The sequence below is a fragment of the Lithobates pipiens genome, unplaced genomic scaffold, assembly GCF_037356315.1.
Source record: "Lithobates pipiens isolate NorthernLeopardFrog02 unplaced genomic scaffold, aLitPip1_a1.2 Scaffold_8, whole genome shotgun sequence".
Classification (NCBI taxonomy): domain Eukaryota; kingdom Metazoa; phylum Chordata; class Amphibia; order Anura; family Ranidae; genus Lithobates; species Lithobates pipiens.
Window position 1 is genome coordinate 172,947,480 of NW_027507903.1, and position 23,671 is coordinate 172,971,150.

The following is a 23,671-nucleotide window of genomic DNA, read 5'->3' on the forward strand; positions in this document are numbered from 1 at the left end:
CAATGTACACTGAGCACTCAGAAGAGAATGTTTTTTTCTGAACAAAAGTACAGTTATTTTTTAATGGATGTTATGTGTCAGCTACACTTGTAAAAGCAGGAACTGAGACAGCAAGCAATAACAATGAGCATGAAAAATATTTATTGTTAATTCTAAATGCCAATATAGATAGGCATTTAAAACAGAGCAGTTAACTTCAGTGAACGTTGTATTCTTAATTATAAACTGGTTAAAACATCTATTTACATTATATGAGACAGAGAGAGACCGTGAAATCTATGTGTTATTTCACTAAATGAGCAGTTCTTAATTACTATTCACATTTATTTGGGAGAATGCCTTATATACTGGCTTAACCAATATACAGTATATATGTATGTATTACAAGGTATCCATCTAAGATTAATAGGTATATAAATGGCAAAACATTATCTGAGAATAATAATTCCTAATAGTTTATAGAGCAAACAGCTTTAAATAGTCTGAATTTACGCTCTAGCACTTAAGGGCTAACTTAAATCAGACCTTCAGTAATTTTTCAACTTTCCATCGATTAAATCTTCTGCCCTTTTTTTAACTTTGGATAGTAAAAACATTATTTTTTTTCTGCCAGTATATACCTTATACAGCCCACTTGCTGTTTCTTGACCGGTCATTAGCCTAGGCCAGGGGTAGGTAACCTCGGCACACCAGCTGTGGTGAAACTACAAATCCCATCATGCCTCTACCTCTAGGAGTCATGCCTGTGATTTTCAGGGTCTTGCAATGTCTCATGGGATTTGTAGTTTCAAAACATCTGGAGGGCCAAGGTTGCCTACCCCTGGCCTAGGCTTATGATGTCATGCACAGTTCTCTGTCTCATTCTCGCGAGAGTTTGCCAGGTAGGGAGGGGGGATGAATCATAAGAGGCCCAATGAGAGCTGCAGGGCTGCAGAGCTGGAGGTGTGCCTCTGTGTGTCTGAATAAATCCAGGAAGTGAACAGGCAGCAGCTTCAGCTGCCCACAGTTAAAATGGTTGCAGCCAGATTCAGTGGAGGGAGATTTCTGCAACATATTTGGCAAGTACAGAATCACAGTATATATAAAATAATATGCAAAGTGGTTGAAGGGAAGCTTAAGAATGGCAATGATGTTTTTATTACAAATTATGTGAGCAGACTGCAGTTTCTCTTTAAAGCCTGGTAGACATTGGCCGAATATCAGCTGGTATTGGCTGGTTCAACAGTAGCCATCCGACATTCGGCTCATGAGAGTAAACCAGCCTGTACAACAGAATCTGCCCGAACAGCCATCTTCCGTTGAATGGGCAAGCTGTAAAACCAACATCCGTTCGGAACCCGATCAACGCTGGCAGCCAATGTGTTCTGACAAGGGGACTTCCCCCCAGACACAATAGCTCAGCGGGGAGATCGCCGTATTAACATCAGATAGTTAGTACAGCAAGCTCCTCAGTTTATTTTCATTCAGCCCACTGGGTTGAACAAAAAAAAACAAAAAAACTGATAGTGTGTACCGGGCTTAAATGTTTATCCAGCGGTCTCAGACCGCTCTAAAAGCACTCCTTTCTGTGGCCTGCTGTCCCTTTCTATTCATATTTATCAACTGATTCAACAGTCAAAATTCACTGTTGTTGCTGCTGGCTACATCCCCAACTTATTGTCTCAGAATAAATTTAGTTGCCAGGCCCCATTGGGAGCTGAAGATAAGGCCACCCATGATAGCCAAAATACTGCCTAGACTGCACAATGGTGTATTTGTATTGTAGGTTGTAGCCTTAGCACAAGGTGTAAGTTCATCAAGGAATTTATCTAATCCAGATCCCATTTAGGAATGCACGTGGCTATGGGGCAACTGCTGTCATTTTGCAATAGCAAGAAACCAGGAGCCAAAGGGTGGGTGGTAAATCCAACTGTTTCCACAGATACAGATGCCTATTTTCCTGAAAGAGAGATTTGGGGAAAACATGCAAAACTGTATATTATATCATAGAAATTACACTTACCAATAGAAAACTGCAGAACTGAAGCTGTAGTGGTGTTAAGGCTGGTTGTTAACTAAACAAATTTAAAAAAGTTAGTTGTTGTTTGGTTGGTATAAAGAAAATGTAAATTACAACACAAATTGCATGTAGAAAAATTATATCAAGCCAATAGATAACTATGGATATGGTAGTTACACCAGTGCATACATATTTTTTTAAAATCAGAGCAAAACACCCCTGTAATGTTTCTGCATCGCACATGACAAATCGGTTTATAATTGTATTTACTATTATCTGATCTTTACTTTGAAAGGATGAATACATGGTTTGTTCCTGATTGGCACTGAACGTCAATTTATCCTATATGTAGAAGGCTTACCAGTTCTCTTGGTCCATAAGGGTCACAAAATGTAACAGCCCCTCCATGCATTATAACACCACATAGCTCTCCAACTTCACAGTTTCTGCATGGCATCCTGCATAACAAAAATTGTACACAGAATACAGTAAGTTTTAAAATGCATTCGTAAAATAAATCCATTTTATATCCAGATTATTTATTTATGAACTAACATTTTTTTTTTATTTTTTTTTTGCATGTGAACTACATAAGTGGAAAATCACCTTCAAAAAGTAGTGCATACGTTTATGACAAATGTATCAACATTAACTCAAAGGTGGGTGCATGAATAAGTCAGGTGAGTGGCACTACCTACTGACTTCTAATATCTTTGTGGGTACTCCAGTGGTGAGATCTCTGTCATATTTCTTCTCTATGTTGCCACATCATTGAAGCTTGGAATACAATAAAAAATTTAAATCCAGCGTGCAAAGCAGGGGTTTTTTAATGTCCAAATTGAGTGACTAAATAACTGGGATCTCATCATAAGAGTCCTCAGAAATATAAGAAACCATTAGGTGGTTTACCTCTCCAGTACCTAACAAAAACTGAAATCAGTTTTGGACTGACAAGACTTTCAGTTTATTTAAAATAAATAATTCATTTTTGTCATTTATAAAGAAAAGAGCTGGAGCTATATCAAATCAATAAGTTCTACAAATAAAAAAATTGCACAATAATTATAGCATTTATAAATCCATTTTCTCATGTGACAACAAAAGTCCCATGTTCTAATGCTGCTCGTATTCAAATGTTCTTTGATTTCTCATTAAATCAATTCTCCTTCAATTCTTTAGATCACACATCAGATGTGCCGACCCAAACTCCAATCTCACGTGACACCACAGGTGACAATAATGTATAAAGTGATCACTCACCAGATAACCATGACCTCTTATGAGAAATAAGCAGGTCCAAGTGTGCTTTTCACAGAGAAAACCTCCTCTCTTTTTCAGCCTCCACCATCCAGCAAGCCCCTGATACTATTCTCTTTCTCCATTCAACAGCACCAAAATTAAAAATACTTAATTGTGCAGTGTTTATTAAATGTATAAAATCACATAACTATAAAAAGTATCCCATTCATAGTAAAAAAAATCTGAATTGGCACTCAAAATAACCAACCGTTATTGTAAGCAAGAACGCTGTCGCTCTGCTGTCTCCTAGAGCCAGATAAGAAAGGGGGATTCTGGCGCTCCAAATGGTGTAGTGTCCTTAGTTAAAAAAACATGTGTGTTAGCTGAAATAGCTATTTTAAACAGTTCATTGCTGGTAACTGGTATTTACAATGAAGGAGGCAGCCATCCTCAGAGGGTGTTCATGACCTCTGTAGACAAGTCAATAGCAGAGGGGGTTGGGGGGTTGGGGGGTTGGGTACCAAGTGGGTATGTAAAAAGATTCTGGAAAGGGTGTGCAAATAGAAACTTACACTGTCCAAACAGGTGTGGATGCCCATAAAAATGATCAGCACTAAAGTGATCCGATGTCACTCTGTGGATTCCGCCACTGGTCCCCCAGCTGCTGGGAATGCAGATCTTCTTACTGGTTGTGTTGTGTGTGCCATTAAGCAGGAAGCTCCATGCTGACCAACCTGGAACGCAGAAGCTAAACTGACATCACCGGAACAGGGTGGGCATCAGAGCTGAGGCCTGTCAATCTGAAAACAACATAGGCTACGCGCTCAGAGCTCACAGCTCCATCTACTGGCCAATATCATGGCATGGGATCACTCTAGGACTGATCATCTTTTTGGGCATCCACACCTGTTTGGACAGTGTAAGTTTTTATTTGGACATTAAAAAACAACCTTTTCAGAAGCTTTTTACATATCCAGTTGACGCCTACCCTCTTCCCTCTCTGCTATTGACTTGTCTCCTGGAGCCAACAGGACAAGTGACAGGCCTGAAGCCCCGCCTCTACATGTGTTTCATCAATTGACATCTTCAGGTAACTCAGGTAAGTGAAAGTCATAGAAAGCTGTTTCCCTCAGGTTTAGATTAAACTTTCTCAGGCCTTTTTTATTAATTCCCCCCATGTATGTAGAAATGCTGTGCCCTTCTTCGTATCCAGGACTTATCTGTGCTCATAATTTTGAATAATGTGTGTATATTTTGTACCACTGAATGATAGGGCTCTTGAAACAAATTCAGCAGAAGGCTGCAGTGATGTGTAAAGGCATTTCTTCTGTCCAGTACCGCACAACACAAGCTTCACTTCTACAAACAGGTAATTGTTAAAAATAAGTTTTCAGTTCTGGTTGAAAAAAAGAAATCCAGTTCAACCAATAGAAGGGGGGAAAAAATTGTACTGCATGGTCATCAAGGGGAGGGAGGAACAGGGGAATGCATTTTATTTATATATTACACTCAGGTTCAAAAATTCAATTTAACCGGTATATACCGGTAACTGGATTACAGATTTTTGTCTGAAGTTACATTTTCTACTGTTACCAGTAACAAAAACATTATATAAATGGATATAAATGAAAAATAGTCTTCATCTTTTAGTATCGTGCTTGCCATGCCTTTATATACAATGTATATGAATGCCATGTTTGGTTTGGATGATGCTCACATGCATTAAATCACTTAGGCCCCTTTCACACTGGGGCAGGAGCGGGGTCAGTGGTAAAACTACGATATCTTTAGTGGCACTTTGCCATTGTTATAGCTGTGGTATTCGGCCGCTAGTGGGGCAGTTTTACCCCCCTGCTAGCGAGAAAGGGTTAAAACCACCGCAAATCGCTTTGCCGGAGGTATAGCCACGCTGCCCCACTGATTTCAATGGGCAGGAGCGGTGAAGGAGAGGTGTATACACCGCTCCAAAGATGCTGCTAGCAGGACTTTTTTTACCGTCCTGCCAGTGCACCGCAGATGCTCTTTCAGGGCGCTTTGCAGGCGCTATTGTTAGTGCTGTAGTGCCTGCAAAGCACCCCAGTGTGAAAGGGGTCAAAGTAATGATTCTTCGTAATTAGCCACACATAGTTCCAGCAGTTCATTCAATAGCAACTCCATAGTACCGGAAATAATCCCTCCAGCTTTCATTTTGTATTTGATTCTGGAAATCATTGCATCTATTAACACTCATGTTTATCTGTTTTATGTATGAAAAATGACATAATCTCAATTCTTTACAGGATGATGGCTGTAGAATATGTTTCATTCAACAGTTAATAGAAAGGAAGCATCTGCTACATCTCACATATATTTCACAGTTTCATGTTTGATTTCTACTTCCCAGTGTTACTAGTACAGCATGGGGAACAAAGTATGTGATAATTAAAATGTAACATTTAAAAAAAAATACAGTACCAGAAAACAAACCTGTTAATTTAAATGGGGATAAATTCTATTTATAGATATATTGTAAATGCTATAACTTTTGCGCAAACCAATCAATACATGCGTATTGCGATTTTGTTTACCAAAAATATGTAGAAGAATACATATTGGCCTAAACTGATGAAAAACATATTTTTTTTATTGATTTTTTGAGGATATTTAATTATAGCAAAAGTAAAAAATATTGCTTTTTTAAAATTGTCGCTCTTTTTTTGTTTATAGCGCAAAAAATAAAAACCACAGAGGTGATCAAATACCCCCAAAAGAAAGCACTATTGTGTTTGGATACAGCATCACACGACCATGCAATTGTCAGTTAAAGCGATGCAGTGCCGTATCACAAAAAATGGCCTGGTCATTAAGGGGTAAATCCTTTCGGGGCTGAAGTGGTTAAAGAGGTCTTCTGGAAAGGTCTCAAGCTAGAGGCACTCTACACTTTCAGGTAGGCTCAGCACCCCTACATTATTCCTGCAGAGGTAGTTTTCCCTTTTTGAGAGTTGCTTTGCAGTCTGCTGCAGTTCCTTTAGTAGGATGGCATGGGAGGCATTGGAATCCACTAACATTGATATTCTGTCATCTGCCTCAGTCAATATCTCAAAATTCATGGTGGATCAGATTGCACACCATTGCAAGATAATGTACACTTCCCATCCATGAGGATTTGCAGTGCTCAATGGCTTGCAAGTTGGCAGAGGTGTTGATTTTCTCTGATGTACAAGTAGGACCTGAAGGGGCAGGCTCAGGAAATGAAGCCGTGTCTGACATTCCCAGGTTAGTTTCCATGCAACTGCTTCAGAATTTTTTTTTCTCACAGGGTGATGGAGGGTTCGGGTCAACCAATAAGCATGATATCATGCCAATAAATCATGACAACCATGACAATGAAATAAACCTTTTTTATAATATTTTGTATTGGTGTTCCAGATATGGCCAATGGATGTATTCACCATATTTTATTGAATACACATATATCTACCTATAATTTGTTTTGTTAACCAAGCTCTTTATTTTATATTTATAAGTATATCATAACTGTATCTATGCCATTCCAGATCGGAGGCTGAAAAGTGACCCCTAGTATTAAAAAGACAACCAAGCTCTTTCTATCCCCAACATACTTAAAGTGGATCGTCACTGCATCTGAGCACCACATACCAAAAACACTATTTAATACATTTTTAATATTCAAAGCAAACGGCCCCATCAATCCATGTCTCTAAGTTTTATTTTGTTGAGAAATCACTTTGGAAACCATCCCCTAGCATTTCTGGCCATCGCCATGTTAAGTAGGGGCAAACAATTTATGTAGTTTTATATGTCATATATTTAGCTAAGAAAACCCCTCCTCCTCTCTTCCCCTAGGCAAAAAAACAGGAAGCAATTGAAAAATGTAAAAAAAAAAAAGTTTACAACAACAAGTTAATATGTTATACTTTCCTATCTATCAACTAATGCTCGCAGCATGAGTATTAAAAAAAATCATTGTTAATTGGGAGAGTGAAGTTCCACTTTAACTATTATAACGCAAATCATACACTCATACAAAAAATATTTTAAACATTGAAATACAGCATTTACAATCATTTTTAAATTATTCTTTCCCATATATAAATTTGGAAGAGTCCAATTTCAAAATAAAACTTGATAGCATTACGATTATAAAGCAGGTTTATTTACAATCACCATAAACTACAACATTTTCTATGTCTCTGGAACACAGCTATTTATCAATACCAATTCAGTATAGCACATACCAAATATTTGGATTTAATTCCTGCTGCTTGTAAGAATCAAAATCATCTCGTAAAATAATGCCTTCACTATGGATTTCAGCTGTAAAACAAATTGATTCAGAATATTATAAAATATATATATATATATATATATATATATATATACAGTAATACAGTTCAGGGACAATGTATTGTGCTATTCATTTCAGAAATGTGAACAATAATATTTTATTATGCTTCCAACATGTTAAAAATCCAGTCACTACAGTTTCTTCATTTATTATTTATTTCAAAATTCAACAATATGACATGCTAATTTACATACCACCCACTGCATTAAAGTAAAACATATAGATAATAATTCAAAAAATGTAACAATATACTCTTCTATTGCCAAGCAAAGTAGAAAAGTCCATAAGCAACTGTTAGCTCATTAAAAGAAAATATCAGAAAATATCAGAAAAGAGATGAAGAAAGCAGTTTTTCAGTATGATTATTGGGTTAAATGTAGTGTTTAAAACACCAAGTCAGATTCAACTTATTAGCCTGATGCTTCCAAGAATAAACCATACGAGGCGAATTGCTACTTTGGCAAGGCATCAACATTTTGCATCACAGTAAATATGCCTGCTGTTTACTGTGTCATAAATCAATATTGTGCCAAAGCAAAACACAGAAAAGTGATTGAAAATGTCATGCGCTTCTACTGATTGCTGGAGGGGAGCAAAAACAAAATTATTTAATATTTATGCAGATGCATTATGAAGTGTATGTAGCATGCTTCATAAGATAAAAGTGAGTTATGACTCACCCAAATTTGGACGCAAAGGTGCTTCTGTCGGAGCTTAAAGAAAAAAAAAAAAGGTTATTTACATTGTTTTCAGAATTCCACCAGAATGTTTCATGTTATTCAGGAAGAGGAAACAGAGATTGCCCTGGCTGGTGCTGCAACTAGTTTTGCATAGAAAATATAAACTATTGTCTAGTCTGTTTGGTCAGTGGGAAAAGGCTAGATATTATGTTATGAAGGCTTGCTGTTGTGTATAACCTCTGGTTATAAGAATGCCCAAACTACAGTTTTGTTAATGAGTCAGCCATCCAGAACTGTGTATCTAGTTTTTTTTAGTTAACCCCCCTGACGGTATTCCCGAGTCTGACTCGGGGTGGATTTTTTATACCAAGAGCGGTATCCCCGAGTCAGACTCGGGACAGCGTCGCTGGATCCAGGAGGAGGTTTACTTACCTTCTCCTTCGGATCCAGCGTTGTCTCCCCGCTGTACGAGCGAGCCGTGTCTCGCTCGATGCATCACACCGCCGATCTCCGTGCCCTGCGAGCGTTGCGACGCACGGGCACGGAGATCGGCGCCAAATTCAAAAAGTGAAACAAACAGTATACATACAGTATAATGTAATCTTACAGATTACATTGCTGTATGTAAATATTTCACATCCCCGTTGTCCCTAGTGGTCTGCCCAGTGTCCTGCATGCAGTTTTATATAATAAAAACTGTTCTTTATGCCTGGAAACTGGAGATTGTCCATAGCAACCAAAACTGTCACTGTACATCAAAAATGATTTTAGACCAGCTAGAAAACAGCGATAATAAATTATAATCACTCGCAGAATTGAGCGATAGCGATTTGTGGGGAGATCCGTCATCAAATACTGAAAAGTAATGACAGTGACAATTCTGCAACTGAGCAAATTTCTGTGTTTTTGATTTGATTACATTATTGAATAATTTTTATTATTGTTATATTATTATTTGGTACAATTATTTATAATTATTTATTATATTATAATTTATGATTTAATTTTTCAAACTTTATCATACCCGGGATGTCTGCTAGACTCTGGTTTGGACAGATTTAAGAGAGTTATTCCTAAGAATTGCAGGACTACAATATAAAACGCCAAATCTTCATGCAAAATAATGGTACCGCTTTTAGCACCTAAAATCCGAAATAATCGTACCGCCAGGGAGGTTAATGAAGAGTTCCCCTGAAAGTTTCTGTCAAAGACTCTGTTGGTGAGATATCTGTGTTTATGTACCCATCTGCATACCTACTGTGGACATTAGGAGGGTTCCCTGCTCTCCCCGTTGGATTAATAAATTTATTACTCCTAACTGGACAGAAACAGAGTTAGAAACTATTGTGGGGGATCATGCTATTGGACTATTCAAGACACATAAGAAGACAAGGGCTGCCTCAGCCTAATAAGGCAGAACTATGGCCAAAACTTTTTTTTTTTCGCCATCTGTGTCCCACTGCAAAAATTTCCTTTCACTTTTTGTCCCACAGCCAAACAGAAAGTGAGAGGAAATCCCTGCGAATTATAGGAATTCATTGGGGTCCCCAGGTCACCATAACCAGTGCCTCCAAGATGTCCCCTCTATTACTTTTTTGGGGACAACCAAACATTTGAGATTTCCTTTTACTTTCACTTTCAATGTTAATTGAAAACAGGAAAAATAGGCAGGGTGAATCTCCACAATGGGGACACAGAAAGCAATAAAAACTGACAGGGGTTCAAATCCACCCACAGTCTATCCAAAACTAAAAAAAAGTTTTGAATTTACTTATACTTTAAGTTTCACCAATACCTAAACTATCACTTGTGGGTGACCCTTAAAAAATATATGTTATAAGACCTGTTGCTATTTAGATGAATGGCGCAGTGTCTTGCATTTAAACCGACATGCTAGCCTGCTTAATGGCCACCTTTCTCATTCTAGTATTCATTTTCTGCAGAAGGCTGCCTCACTAGCACACATAACTTGCCTTTTAAATTGCTCTAAATCTAAGACTGCAAAAAGTCAAGCCAACAGGCTTAAGTCATTAAATGGGCTAAATTACTACCATGTCTGAGACTATTGCACTTTACTCACAAACACTATTATAAGTAGGAGGTTGTACAGCAGAGGATCAAATAACATGAGTCTACAGTTCCACCCATGTGTCCTGTGATGAGTCTTCTGAAATTTGTTGCACTGGATTTTATATAAAATCCTCATTAAAGTAAAACTGAGGGACTATTTTTTCACTGTTGCAGTGTTTCTTGGATAGCTTCTGCAGTTTACTGGCAGAATTTGCTGTTGCTTTGAGCTACAATTTATGCCGTATTCCCGACTATTATAAACTTGTGAACTTTAGTTTAGTGTGTATAAAGACTTTTATGCAACAAAATTATTCCTGTTATTGACAATCAAGTCTACTAAGTGAATACTTAGTAGACTTATTTTACTGGAATGTCAGTATGTTTTATTTAAAACTGTTCTTTTTTTTAGATGTGTGCGCTTACCCTGGAGGGCGTCAGACAGATCAGACTTTTTGCTATGGCAGCTTTTAAAAAGTGGCAAGCAGCGTTTAGACCAAGATGAAAACACTTGCTCAGGTAAAAATAGGCTTCAAAGATATCTTATGTTATTCTTTACATCTGTCAAAGAAGTGATTAAACAGCTGCCTAAAAACAGTTCCGATGTTACACAGAACATTTCCAGCAGTTTTTTATGGCAATAAAAAATGTTATGAAGTACTAAAGACCTTCTTTATGTAACTATCTTTCTATTTAATAAAAATCTCCCATGTGTAGCCACACTGCCAGGCCAAGAGACTGCTGATTGCATGCATAGGGTAAATGTCATCTGAGGGCATTGCCAAATAAGGCTACACAATACTTGCTTTATGTGGATCAGCTTGTTTTTTTCTTTTCATTTTCCAGTTTTATCTACATATGAACATTTTGAAGAGATTCATCACACTCCAAAAGAAAAGTTTTAAATGTCATAGATTCTGAAACTGCAGTAGGAACCAACCAGGCTTCACCTTTTATTTTGGGAAAATATTAAACATGAATTCTGGATTTCGCTATAGGGAAGACCTCCAATTGTGGGCTTAGATTCTTTTCTTCTATTTATTGAATCTGCCACAAATTAATATAATTTCTAAAATTACTGAAATTTTTTTTTTACTTTTTTTCAGCCTTCCCTGACTTCCATCTCTATCAGTGCTATGTCTGCTACATGATATGAGATGTCAGCAGGCTAGTCTTAAACAATATCACAGAATGTGATCAGCATGCAGGGCAAAAAACAGCATATCCTTAACAGAAGATAACACCTTTAAAAACTGTCATACAATAACATGTCAATTCAGAAGTCAATTAGTGGTCTCTGATGCCCAACATAAATAATATTAATAGCTCTTTATGCCCTAGTAGGACAATTATTTGCAGACATTGGAAAGAACTCTTGCTTTAAAGGGGTCAGCCAATGTCCTGGTCTATGGCACAAAGTCTGGAACATACTTAGGTTCTTAAGCATTCAGGGAATAGGAGTAGTGCCAGAGATCGCAATTAGAAGATAATATTAAACTGTATATAATCACTAATTTATATGACATGTTAATACTTCATATGTTCACTGGTAATGTCTTGTTTTGCTATTACAAATTAATGGCAAGTAATTGCATTATGAACAAGGCCAATTCCCCAAACCCTGGCATGGAATGATGGCTGCTTGATATTCTACTTTGATATGTATTTCAGGCCTTTTTTTCCTTGACATGTTTGTGTCTTCCATTAGCCTTAAAGCTGAAGTCCCTTGGTCCCTCATTAGTAAAGATAAAAGGTAACAGATCCAATGACTGTGAGAGGACAAGTGCCTTAAGCGTATATATAAAGCTACAGTCTTCTTTGATCAATAAAATAATCCCCTACAATGAATATCAGAGATATGAAAAATATTGCAAGAAAACAACATATCCATAAAATTTTAATGTTCATCATCCCTTACCTCCTTGCTCACACAGCTGTTGGGCGAGGGCATCTTTGAATATAACCTGGCCTCTATGTGTAGCGGTAGCCCTGTAGGCAAATATTACATACAGTCTATGATTTGGTAAAAAGACAAAAAAAAGTATATATATACATACACACACACACACACACACAGTATATATGCACACAGTATATGTATATGCACACTGTATATAACATTTTCAATGCATTCATTTAATGTGACAGTTAATGACCCTTCACAATCAGCCTTTTCCATTTTTACCACTAGTAGTGTTAAATTGGACTGTTTGCTAGATTACTATACATGACAAGTTGTCTTTCTAATAAATGCACCCAAATATGTAGTCAATGTGCACCATGATCCTATGCAGATGTCACTGGAAATACTTCATCAGAACCAGGTTATTTCAAGTTTACATGTTACTGAAAATGTATTTCTGTAATTTAACAGCACAAAGCAATTGGCAATTATCTGTATCTTGATTCTGAATCTCTTTATATTTTTGTTAATATATGTATTCATGCTACCACACATGTCAACATGATACTGACTCAACCCTCTATCAGAAATGTACTGTTTATGTATTCATTCATGCTATAAATGTTGAATAGTATATAAGTGTAATTTAAAATAAGTAGTACTACTGAAAGTTTTGATTAAAATATGTACAGTATATACTACCAAAAAGCCATTATACCATTGAGTTAACCCTAGCCTTGTAAACATCAAATACTATTTAGAGCAAAAAAAAAAAGGGGCTTCCTAAAAGGTCATTGAAACAATTACATAAAATGAATGTCTGCAAGCAACAGAGACATGGAAATGATGTTCATCACACAAGTTACACTACAGACCTTATACAAATTGTATGCATTAAGATATCAATTCACCATACTATTAACCAGTAATGGTACCAATAGTATAGGTTAGGGATGTTCCCTGTTGAGGACCTGCATTTTGTCCAACTGCATTTAGACTTTTGGTATTCAAAACTATTGTTTGCTTTCACTCTAGTGCTGGCAAATGTAAAGGTCAGTATATGTACCTATTCTTTGAAACAAAAAAGCCCTAACCCTAAAGGTAAGCCTAACTCTAACTCTAACAGTAAGCATAATTCTTTGTAGAATATAAGTCAAGTGGATGTTGTGATTTGATTACTAAGCTTCACCAACTGTCATCCCAACAGTACAGTGACAGGCAATCCTCTGCAGAGTGTAAGCTCCATTTACATTTCCAGCACATTGCCAGTAATGTCAACCTGCACTGGCCAATCAAGACAGCCAAAGACTGGTACCCATAAGAAGCCAGGGTGGAGATGCCAGCACTGGCGAGGGACCGTTGAAGCATAGGTGATTATTCTTGCCTTTAGTTCCACTTTGATGCAGCTTTGTATTCAATAATACATCATTACGTGTATTTCTTTTAATGCAAACAGTATAAGCAACTGGGGGAGGGACAAGACCAGTAAACATTACTTAAAATTAGGTCTTCTGCCCTGCCAGATAGGGCTTAGGACCCAGGGAGACATTGACTTACATTCAGGATAATTTTAAGAGAAAATATGAGTCTGCAAAGACATGCAAAACAACTGGAAAACAGGTAGAAGACCAATGTCCTTCTGAAAAATTAACAGCCAGAGTCCTTGAGCCTGTGGCCTTGATTTGTGATATTGCCAATAAACCTGGTTCCAGGCACTCCTTTATTCTCCAGAGAACAGATCTGGTTGCTATAACAGCTACAGAATTCATGTTCCATAGTGTCATTTTAGGAGGTGGCTTTGGATAAGCCAGTTTGGCAATGGATTATATGCAAGAGGAAAAGGTTGCCATAAAAATATTGATATGACAGGATTTAGACACTTTATGATGGAACACAGGGTCCTGCCACTGTCAAATGAATGATTTTTCCTCATTAATGGTTATGGTGCATTCCAGACACACAGTTATATGTTTGTTAGGTCACGGAGCTGGTCAAATGTGGAACTTCAGCTGTTTTTTGAGAACAGATATCTGTAACCTGAGGTTATAAGACATATCACTGAATATATATTGCCTGGTATATACTTCTTACATTGGAAAGGAATCATCATAGAGACCTAATGCTTGAGAATTTTTATTGAACAATGACGGCCATGTCAAAAGCTCAAATTTTGGCCTTGATGTGGAAAATGTTTTCAGAAAAGAACAAAAGTATGGAAAAAAATAGACATTGGAATATGTGGTCCCTGAGATCCTTACAAGTTTGCCCTACAGTAGGAGCACAGACTGGTTTTCATTGGGTGTTCTATAAGCTGATCACAAAAATGAAGCCTCTTTGGGAGAAAAAGTACAGTAGGAGAAATTATCAGGAAGAACCTTACCACAGAGCCAAGTTACAGGTTTCTTGACCAAGATGAGTTCAATATTTTGAAAGGAATGTTGTGCAAGGGCCCATCTCTCCACTTAGGGGTTTATGGAGACATCAGGGGGTCAAGTATTTTTTGCACTCTTTCAAGGAATGAAACTGAAGGCTGGAACTGAAGGCTGGCCACCTTCCCTTCCCTTTAAAACTCCTAGAACTTCATGAAGTCACCAAATTACCATTTGCATGAAAGGATGGATATACCCACTGGCGCAGCCCAAGGGAAGCCTCTCCTTAAAAAGAAGTCTATTTTAAAGAAATGTTGCTTCCTCTGTCAGGCCTGGGCTGCCCATTGCTACATCTCCCCCATGTAGAAGGGATGATCACAATGTAAGTCAATGATACAATTAAAAAAAAATAATATTATGTCTCATTCACATGGCCACCTGGAGCCATATACCACCCAGATCAGTGTATTTCTGAGGCATACATGGCCAGGTGTTTGTGATCAGCTGCCCCCACTCATCCTGTACAAATCAAGACAGGCTGTGTAACTGCTCTAATGTAATAACACATGGGACAATTACCTGTAGTAAGGGACAGATGATCAGCCCTGGACACAAAAAGCCTGCATGTTGAACTGCATATCTGTCCCTAACTGCATATAATTGCTTCTTGTGGGACTATATGTGAACAGCCCTGGAAAGTGTCAGCCAGTCATTGATTTGTACAGACTAAACTGCCTTTATTGATTGCAAACATCTGGCTGTACCCACCACACCTACAGTTAGGTCCATATATATTTGGACACAGGCACAAGTTCAGTTTTTTCAGGTATTTACCAAAACATTTTTAAGCTATAGTTATATAATGGATATGGGCTGAAAGTGCACACTCTCAGGTTTAATTTGAGGGTATCTACATTTACAAATCAGAGGAAGGGTTTAGGAATTACAGCTCTTAAGAATAACCATCCTTCCTTTTTAAGGGACCAAAAGTATTCGGACACTTGAATAAAAAGCTGTTTCATGGCCAGGTGTGGGCTACTCCTTTGTTATTTCTTCCTCAATTAAGCAGGTAAAAGGTCTGCAGTTGATTCTAAGTGTGGTATTTGCCTTTGGAATCTATTGCTGTGAACCTACATCATGTGTTTAAAGGAGCTGACCATGTAAATGAAACAAGCCATTGTAAGGCTTCAAAAACAAAAGAAATCGATCAGAGACATAGCTGCAACATTAGGAGTGGCCAAATCAACAGTTTGGTACATTCTGAGGAAAGAACACACTGGTGAGCTCAGCATTATAAAAAGGCCTGGATGTCCCAGAAGACAACACTGGTGAATGATCGCAGGATCCTCTCTATGGTAAAGAAAAACCCATTCATAACATCCAGACACTCTCCAGGAGGTGGGGGTATCATTGTCAAAGTCTACAATCAAGAGAAAACTTCACGAGAGCAAGTACAGAGGGTTCACCACAAGGTGCAAACCATTCATAAGCCTGAAGAATAGAAAAGATATAAAAAGATCTATATAAAGATAGATAGATAGATAGATAGATAGATAGATAGATAGATAGATAGATAGATAGATAGATAGATGGATAGATCTATAAATAAGCCAGGCCAGTTCTAGAAAAGCATTTTTGGATGGATAAAACTAAGATTAATCTGTACCAGAATTATGGGAAGAAAAAAGTATGGAGAAGACTTGGAACAGCTCATGATCCAAAGCACACAACTTCATCTGTAAAACATGGTGGAGGCAGTGTGATGGCATGGGCATGCATGGCTTCCAGTGGCACAGGGTCATTGGTGTTTATTCATGATATGAAAAAAGACAGAAGCAGCTGGATGAATTCTGCAATGTTTAGAGCTATACAGTCAGCCCAGATTCAGCCTAATGCAGCAAAGTTGATTGAATGGCACTTCAGAGTACAGAAGGACAATGATCCAAAACACAGAGGACAAGCAACCCAGGAGTTTTTGAAGGAAAAGAAGTGGAAGTAGTGGAGTATTCTGCAATAGCCGAGTCAATCGCCTGATCTCAACCCAATTGAGCATGCATTTCATCACTTGCTGAAGGCAAAACTAAAGGCAGAAAGAACCACAAAGAACAACTGAAGACAGCTGGAGTTAGAGCCTGGAAAAGCATCATAGAAGAGGAAACCCAGTCTTTGGTAATGTCCATGGGCTCCAGACTTCAGGCAGTCATTGCAAGTAAAGGATTCTCAACAAAATATAAAAATGAATATTTTATTTATGATCATATTATTTTTTCCAATTACATTTGAACCCCTGAAAATGGATGGACTGTGTATAAAAATGGTTGCAGTTCCTAAAATTTGTACTTGACACGTATGTTCAGCCCCTTGAATTAAAGCTGAAAGTCTGCACTTCACATTCATTTGTGTTGTTGTATTTTAACCACTTAACAACCGCCCTATAGCCAAATGATGGCTACAGGGCGGTTGTTTAGCTCTGAGAGGCCGTCATATGACGTCCTCCCAGAATTCCGCTCTCGCGCGCCCCTTGGGGCGCGCACTGGAGAGCATCCATGACCGCCGGGTCCACAGGACCGGGCGCATCACGGATCACGGTAAACGGCCGCTCATCGCGGCCGTTTACCACGTGATCGTTCCATCAAATGACGGAGTGATCACTTGTAAACAAACCGGCGTCATGTTATGACGCCAGTTCCTCCGTCCCCCTCTCTGTACCGATCGGTACAGCGGAGGGGGGAAGAGATCGGTGTCAGCAGTGCTGTGGGCTGCATCTGCAGTGCCCACATCGCTGCTCACCGAAATGTAACCCCATCATACCCTGCCATTACTCTGCAATACTCTGCTGCAATACTCTGCAATACTCTGCTGCAATACTCTGCAATACTCTGCAATACCCTGTTGCAATACTCTGCAATACCCTGCAACAACACTCTGCAATACCCTGCAACAACACTCTGCAATACCCTGCAACACTCTGCAATGCTCTGCAACACCCGCCAATACCCTGCAACACTCTGCAATGCTCTGCAACACCCGCCAATACCCTGCAACACTCTGCAATGCTCTGCAACACCCTGCAACACTCTGCAATGCTCTGCAACACCCGCCAATACCCTGCAACACTCTGCAATGCTCTGCAACACCCTGCAATGCTCTGCAACACCCGCCAATACCCTGCAACACTCTGCAATGCTCTGCAACACCCGCCAATACCCTGCAACACTCTGCAATGCTCTGCAACACCCGCCAATACCCTGCAATGCTCTGCAACACCCGCCAATACCCTGCAATGCTCTGCAACGCAATACTCTGCAACACCATACTCTGAGATACCCAGTCATACTCGGAGATACCCAGTCATACTCGGAGATACCCAGCCATAGTCGGTGATACCCTGCAATTCCCAGCCATAGACACCCCCCCCCCCCACCGCCCTCCGGTGCTTCTACCGACTCGCCAATACGATCAAAGCCAGAATCTTTTTTTTTTTTTCAGGCTTCCCAGCTTAGAGGTGAGATGCGGGGTCTTATTGACCCCATATCTCACTGTAAAGAGGACCTGTCATGCCATATTCTTAATACAAGGGATGTTTACATTCCTTGTAATAGGAATAAAAGTGATCAAAAAATTTATTTTTGGGGAAAAAAATGTCAAACTAAAATAAATAAAGTAAAATGAACAATAATTTTTTATTTTTTTTTAAAGTGCCCCTGTCCCCATGTGCTTGCATGCAGAAGCGAACGCATACGTAAGTCCCGCCCACATATGAAAACGGTGTTCAAACCACACATGTGAGGTATCGCTGCGAACGTTAGAGTGAGAGCAATAATTCTAGCCCTAGACTTCCTCTGTAACTCAAAACATATAACCAGTAAAAAAAAATTAAATCATCACCTATGGGGATTTTTAAGTAGCGACGTTTGGCGCCATTCCACGAGCGTGTGCAATTTTGAAGAGTGACATGTTAGGTATCGATTTACTCGGTGTAACTTCATCTTTCACATTATGCAAAAATTGGGCTAACTTTACTGTGTTTTTTTTTAAGCACAAAAAAAAAAGCATTCGAAAAATTGCTGCGCAAATACCGTGCGAGATAAAAAGTTGCAACGACCACCATTGTATTCTCCAGGGTGTTTGCTAAAAAAACATATATATATATATATATATATATATATAATGTTTTGGGATTCTATGTAATTTTCTAGCAAATAAATGATGATTTTTACATGTAGGAGAGAAATGTCAGAATTGTCCTGGGTGCTCCAGAACGCCTGATGGCACTCCCTGCATGTTGGGCCTCTGTATGTGGCCACACTGTGTAAAAGTCTCACACATGTGGTATCGCCATACTCGGGAGTAATAGCAGAATGTGTTTTGGGGTGTAATTTGTGGTATGCATTTGCTGTGTGTGGGAAATAAACTGATAATATGACAATTTTGTGAAAAAAAAAAGTAAGAAAAATCTTGATTTTGCAAAGAAATGTGGGAAAAAATGACAACTTAAAAAAACTCATCATGCCTCTTACTAAATACCCTGGAATGTCTTCTTTCCAAAAAGGGGTCATTTGGGGGGTATTTGTACTTTTCTGGCATGTTAGGGTCTCAAGAATTCAAATAGGCCGTCAGTACTTCAGGTGTGATCAATTTTCAGATATTGGCACCATAGCTTGTGGACTCTATAACTTTCACAAAGACCAAATAATATCCACCAATTTGTACTTATTTTTACCAAAGATATGCAGTAGTATAAATTTTGGCCAAAATTTATGAAGAAAAAATTACTAATCTGCTAAATTTTATAAAAGAAACAAAGAAAAATTCATTTTTTTTTACAGAATTTTCTGTATTTTTTCTTTTATAGCACAAAAAATAAAAAACCCAGCGGTGATTAAATACCACCAAAAGAAATCTCTATTTGTGTGAAAAAAGGACAAAAATTTCATATAGGTCCAGTGTTGCATGACTGAGTAATTGTCATTCAAAATGTGAGAGCACCGAAAGCTGAAAATTGGTCTGGTTATTAAGGGTGTTTAAGTGCCCAGTGGTCAAGTGGTTAATTTTATTCTGGTGGCATACAGAGCCAATAGTATGAGAATAGCACCTGCGTCGCATGCAGGAGGCCTTACAGAGTATTTGTTTGAGCCTAGTCTCTAGAAATAGTGCTGGAATATTCAAACTGTGTTGCTAAACAATGTTATACATACACAAAATTGTTAATTCCATAAAAGCAGAGTAGCATACAAATGGCTCTTGTCACTGATATTGCTCCTTACATCAAATGCTTACTTGAATAAAGTCATCCAGCACACTAAAAGGGAAGGAACAGTACCTCCAATATCCAAAGTTTCCTCCAGAGAATAATTGTAAATCCTCTCTGCCCCTTTGACATTGCAGTCACCACTGCACTAACACCTGCTGGAATTCAGTGCCTCCACTCCTAGATGACACCAGACACCACTCACTAGTTGTATATCCTCTTAGCCTTACTCTGGCACCAATCAATGGATTCTTCTCCTGAATGATGTTAGAGAATCCTCACTCTGTTAGATAATGTAACCCCTCCCCTAACCACCACACCTGACCCTCATCTCCTCCCCTAACCACTGTATCTGACCCTCATCCCCACCTCTCCCCTAACCACCATTCCTGACCTCCATCTTAACCTCCTTCCCTGGCTACTGTGCCTGATTTTTACAATCTTCCCCTCAAATATAAGTGGGTATAGGGTGGGGATGACGGCAAGGCACAGTAGCTGGGGGAGGGGATGAGAACGTGGGTCAAGTGCATTGGTTAGGGGAAGAGATGAAGTTGAATTCAAGCATAGTGGTTAGGGGTGGGGATTGTCCTCCATGTCCTCCCTTAACCATCACATATGACCCCTCCCTAACCACTATGCCTGAACCCCATCCCCACCCTCTCCCCTAACCACTGCACCTGACCTTTATCCCTACCCCCTCTTCTAACCACCTCATCTGACTCCATTCCCAGCCCCTACTCAAACCACTTGCACCTGACCACTACTTTAACCACAGCATCTGACCCCTATTGTGGATCTGTTCTCGAGCCAAAGAACCCTAGCTGGCCTAGAAATTCTACTACTAACCCTAATGGTAACCATAACCCTAACATTAAAATGATTGTGAAGTTTAATTTTCTTTTTAATTAAAATAATAAACATGCTATACTTATCTGCTCTGGGCAATGATATTGCACAGAGGGGCTCCCAATTCTCCACTGCTAAGGTCCCCCACTGACATCTGGGCTTCACCTTTTCTCAATGTGCCACTACAGGAAGCTGCATCCTATTTGGAAGCACCTGGGGGCTCACCCCCGAGCCAGGCTGTTTGTGTCTATTGACAAGCACAGCGTGGCTTAGCCCTGCCCCCCCGCTCACAGACATTTGATTGAGAGCTGTAGGAGCCAATAGCTCCCACTGCTACCTCTGTGAGCAGAGAGAGAGGAGAAAGGAGGGACATTTTTTAGCTTAATGCAGGGAATACAATAAGGTAAAAATGTCCGGTATTTAGCCCTAATCATAAGGTAACATTAACCCTAAGATAACCCTAAGCTAAGGTAAGCATAACCCTAAGATAACACCATCCCTGAAGTAACACACTTATCCTAAATTAATTGTAACCCTAAGACAACTGTAAATCTATGTTTATAAACAAAGCCATGTGATTGCCATGCTTCACAGAGTCAAGGGGGTCAACTGGGTTGAGGGGCTGTGTGTGAGGATTGCCCCCCCCCCCCCACTAATTCACCCAAATGTTATATTTCTATAGTCTATATAAGTTCCTATATAAGTTCCTTAAATGCTCACATATTTATCCATACATGATATGAAGGCAGAGGGCGCATGCATAGAATCGCAATATTGTTTTGAATACAAATGTTTCTCCTTTACACTTGAATACAAATTGCAAGTCTGTCTTGTGACTTATAACCTAGGCATTCTTAATGGTCTGTGGTTACCTTAAGGTTACTTTCACACTGAGGCGCTTTACAGGCGCTACAGTGCTAAAAATAGCGCCTGTATAGCGCCTATAAAGAGCCTCTCCTGTCTTGGTGCACTTGTAGGAAAAAATGTCCTGAAAGCAGCATCTTTGCAGCACTGTAGGAGCGGTGTATACACCTTTCCTAAAGCACCCCTGCCCATTGAAATGAATGGGGCAGCGCCGCCAAACCCTTTTTCGGCTGCTAGTGGGGATTAAGACCCCCCCCCACGGCCGAATAGTGCCACTAAAATGACGGTAAAGTGGTGCCGTGTGAGTCTGTTTTTAATCAGACACACCAGGCAGGCAGATGTGAGGGTTGACAAGGTACAACTATTCCATAGCATGAATAAAAAGGAGGCAAAGTCTGCATACCTAATGAACATGTGTTTCTGCATCCAGGTTGTACAGGATGTCAAAGGTGGGTCCTGGATGGGTGTTATGTTTCACCCATATTTGGGTTGTGGTCCCGTTAAGGGGGATGGTTTTTGGTGTACTAAGTGGTCCTCATCTGTGCAGGGTGGGAGGTTCAGGGACAGTGCAATCATAAAGGAGAGGACTGACTTAAAGTTCTCTCTGCAATAATAATTTCCTATTTGGCATCCAGAATTTTGGAGGTTCAGAGAGATATTCAGGTGGGAAAGAACCTTCACCGCTGATTATGGGTACTCTGGTCCTGAAAGGGTTAAGGTTACTATCAGGAAACAGCACTTAAAAGACAGAAATCTTCTAGTGTAGGTGGGGAGTAGTAGGAGTTTGGAGAGTGCTGCACACGGGGAGCTGCTTTAATCAGGGCAGTCCTGCCGGTGGGTAATTCCCTAATGCCACATATAACTTGTTATGTTTCATTTTACTAAAACTAAATCTTGTTGTTTTCTTTTTTCTGGTGGAAAGGTATTTACGTTTGCTGCTGAAAGCACAATTTTTTTCTGCCTTGAAGAAAATAAAGACTTGTTTTGTTTATGAGAAACGGCTTTGCATGTGATCTCAAAACACTATCACAGTAGCTTTCACCCCTGAACTTTACAGGGTATATAATGTATCTAATTACATATAAATAAAGGTTATAAATTATTAACACATGGTCAAGACCATTCACATTAAACTGATCTCTATCACATGCATAGGTGTGCGCAGCCTATTGCATTAGGGTGTGCACCGTAACACACATGACTTTCTCTGCAGCCTCAGATACACAGGACAGTGAATGAATAGGAAGTGCTCTGTGCTCGGCGGCTTCCTATTCATTCACAGACTGAAGCATTGTAAACACAGTTTACCATGCTGTAGTTATGAATGATCACAGTGAGTGAGTGTGTCCACTGTGCTCATTTAGAAAAGGAAGGTGCTGGCAAATTACATATTTACTAGCCCCTCCATCCTGAAACATCCCCGGCAGCAGCTGGGGGGAGAGAAGAGGAGGGAGGCCAGAAGCACTGCAGAGCAGGGGGCCAACACGGGGGAAGCCTGGGCAGTAGGGGAAATCGGCTCTGCACGTGGCGATTAGGGTGTGCCCAGGTACACCTGGGACACCACATGTGCACGCCTATGATCACATGTATTGCAATAACCAGCTTGTCATAACTGGTCAGCCTTAAAAAAAATGTCTGTAATCCATTTATAACATACATAATCCAACAAACTAAACCCCTTTGACAGAGCTTTCGCTTATACAGTACCCTGAATATGCAGGAAAATACTTTTGCAGTTTTCACCAATTATTGTATTTTATCCCTTTAGCATTACAGTTACAATTTTACAAATTGTAGAAAAAAAAGTGCCAAGTGCTGAAAAGCAAAATTGTATAAAAGAGGCTCCAAAATGTTATCTCATAATATTTCCAAATTTTATCTTATAACATTCTCCATTCAGTAGACTCAAAATTCATACAGTATTTGTCTTAATTAGGTTGGTGGGGAAAGATATACCTTAGGGTCCATAGTATAGAATAAATTGACTTCATTATTTGTGGAGGTCTAGAGCATCTGAAATGCAGAAGGTTAAATGGAGCCTAAAAGGAGTAATTTGCATTCCTCAGTAAAAGAGAAATCTATCCAGTAGAACAACGGAACATTGG

General features: G+C 39.2%; 1 protein-coding gene across 4 annotated transcripts in view; it reads right to left on the bottom strand.

The window, feature by feature from the left end:
* The window catches only part of RELN (reelin), a 651,259-nt gene that overhangs the window by 375,056 nt on the left and 252,532 nt on the right, over positions 1 to 23,671 (bottom strand). For all 4 annotated transcript variants that reach the window (XM_077471873.1, XM_077471875.1, XM_077471874.1 and 1 more), the window contains exons 4-8: positions 12,252 to 12,322; positions 8,267 to 8,299; positions 7,477 to 7,555; positions 2,361 to 2,457; positions 2,003 to 2,054 (exon numbers count right to left, since the gene is read on the bottom strand). In XM_077471873.1, coding sequence (XP_077327999.1) covers positions 2,003 to 2,054; positions 2,361 to 2,457; positions 7,477 to 7,555; positions 8,267 to 8,299; positions 12,252 to 12,322 — 332 coding nt within the window. The remainder of the gene's footprint in view (positions 1 to 2,002; positions 2,055 to 2,360; positions 2,458 to 7,476; positions 7,556 to 8,266; positions 8,300 to 12,251; positions 12,323 to 23,671) is intronic.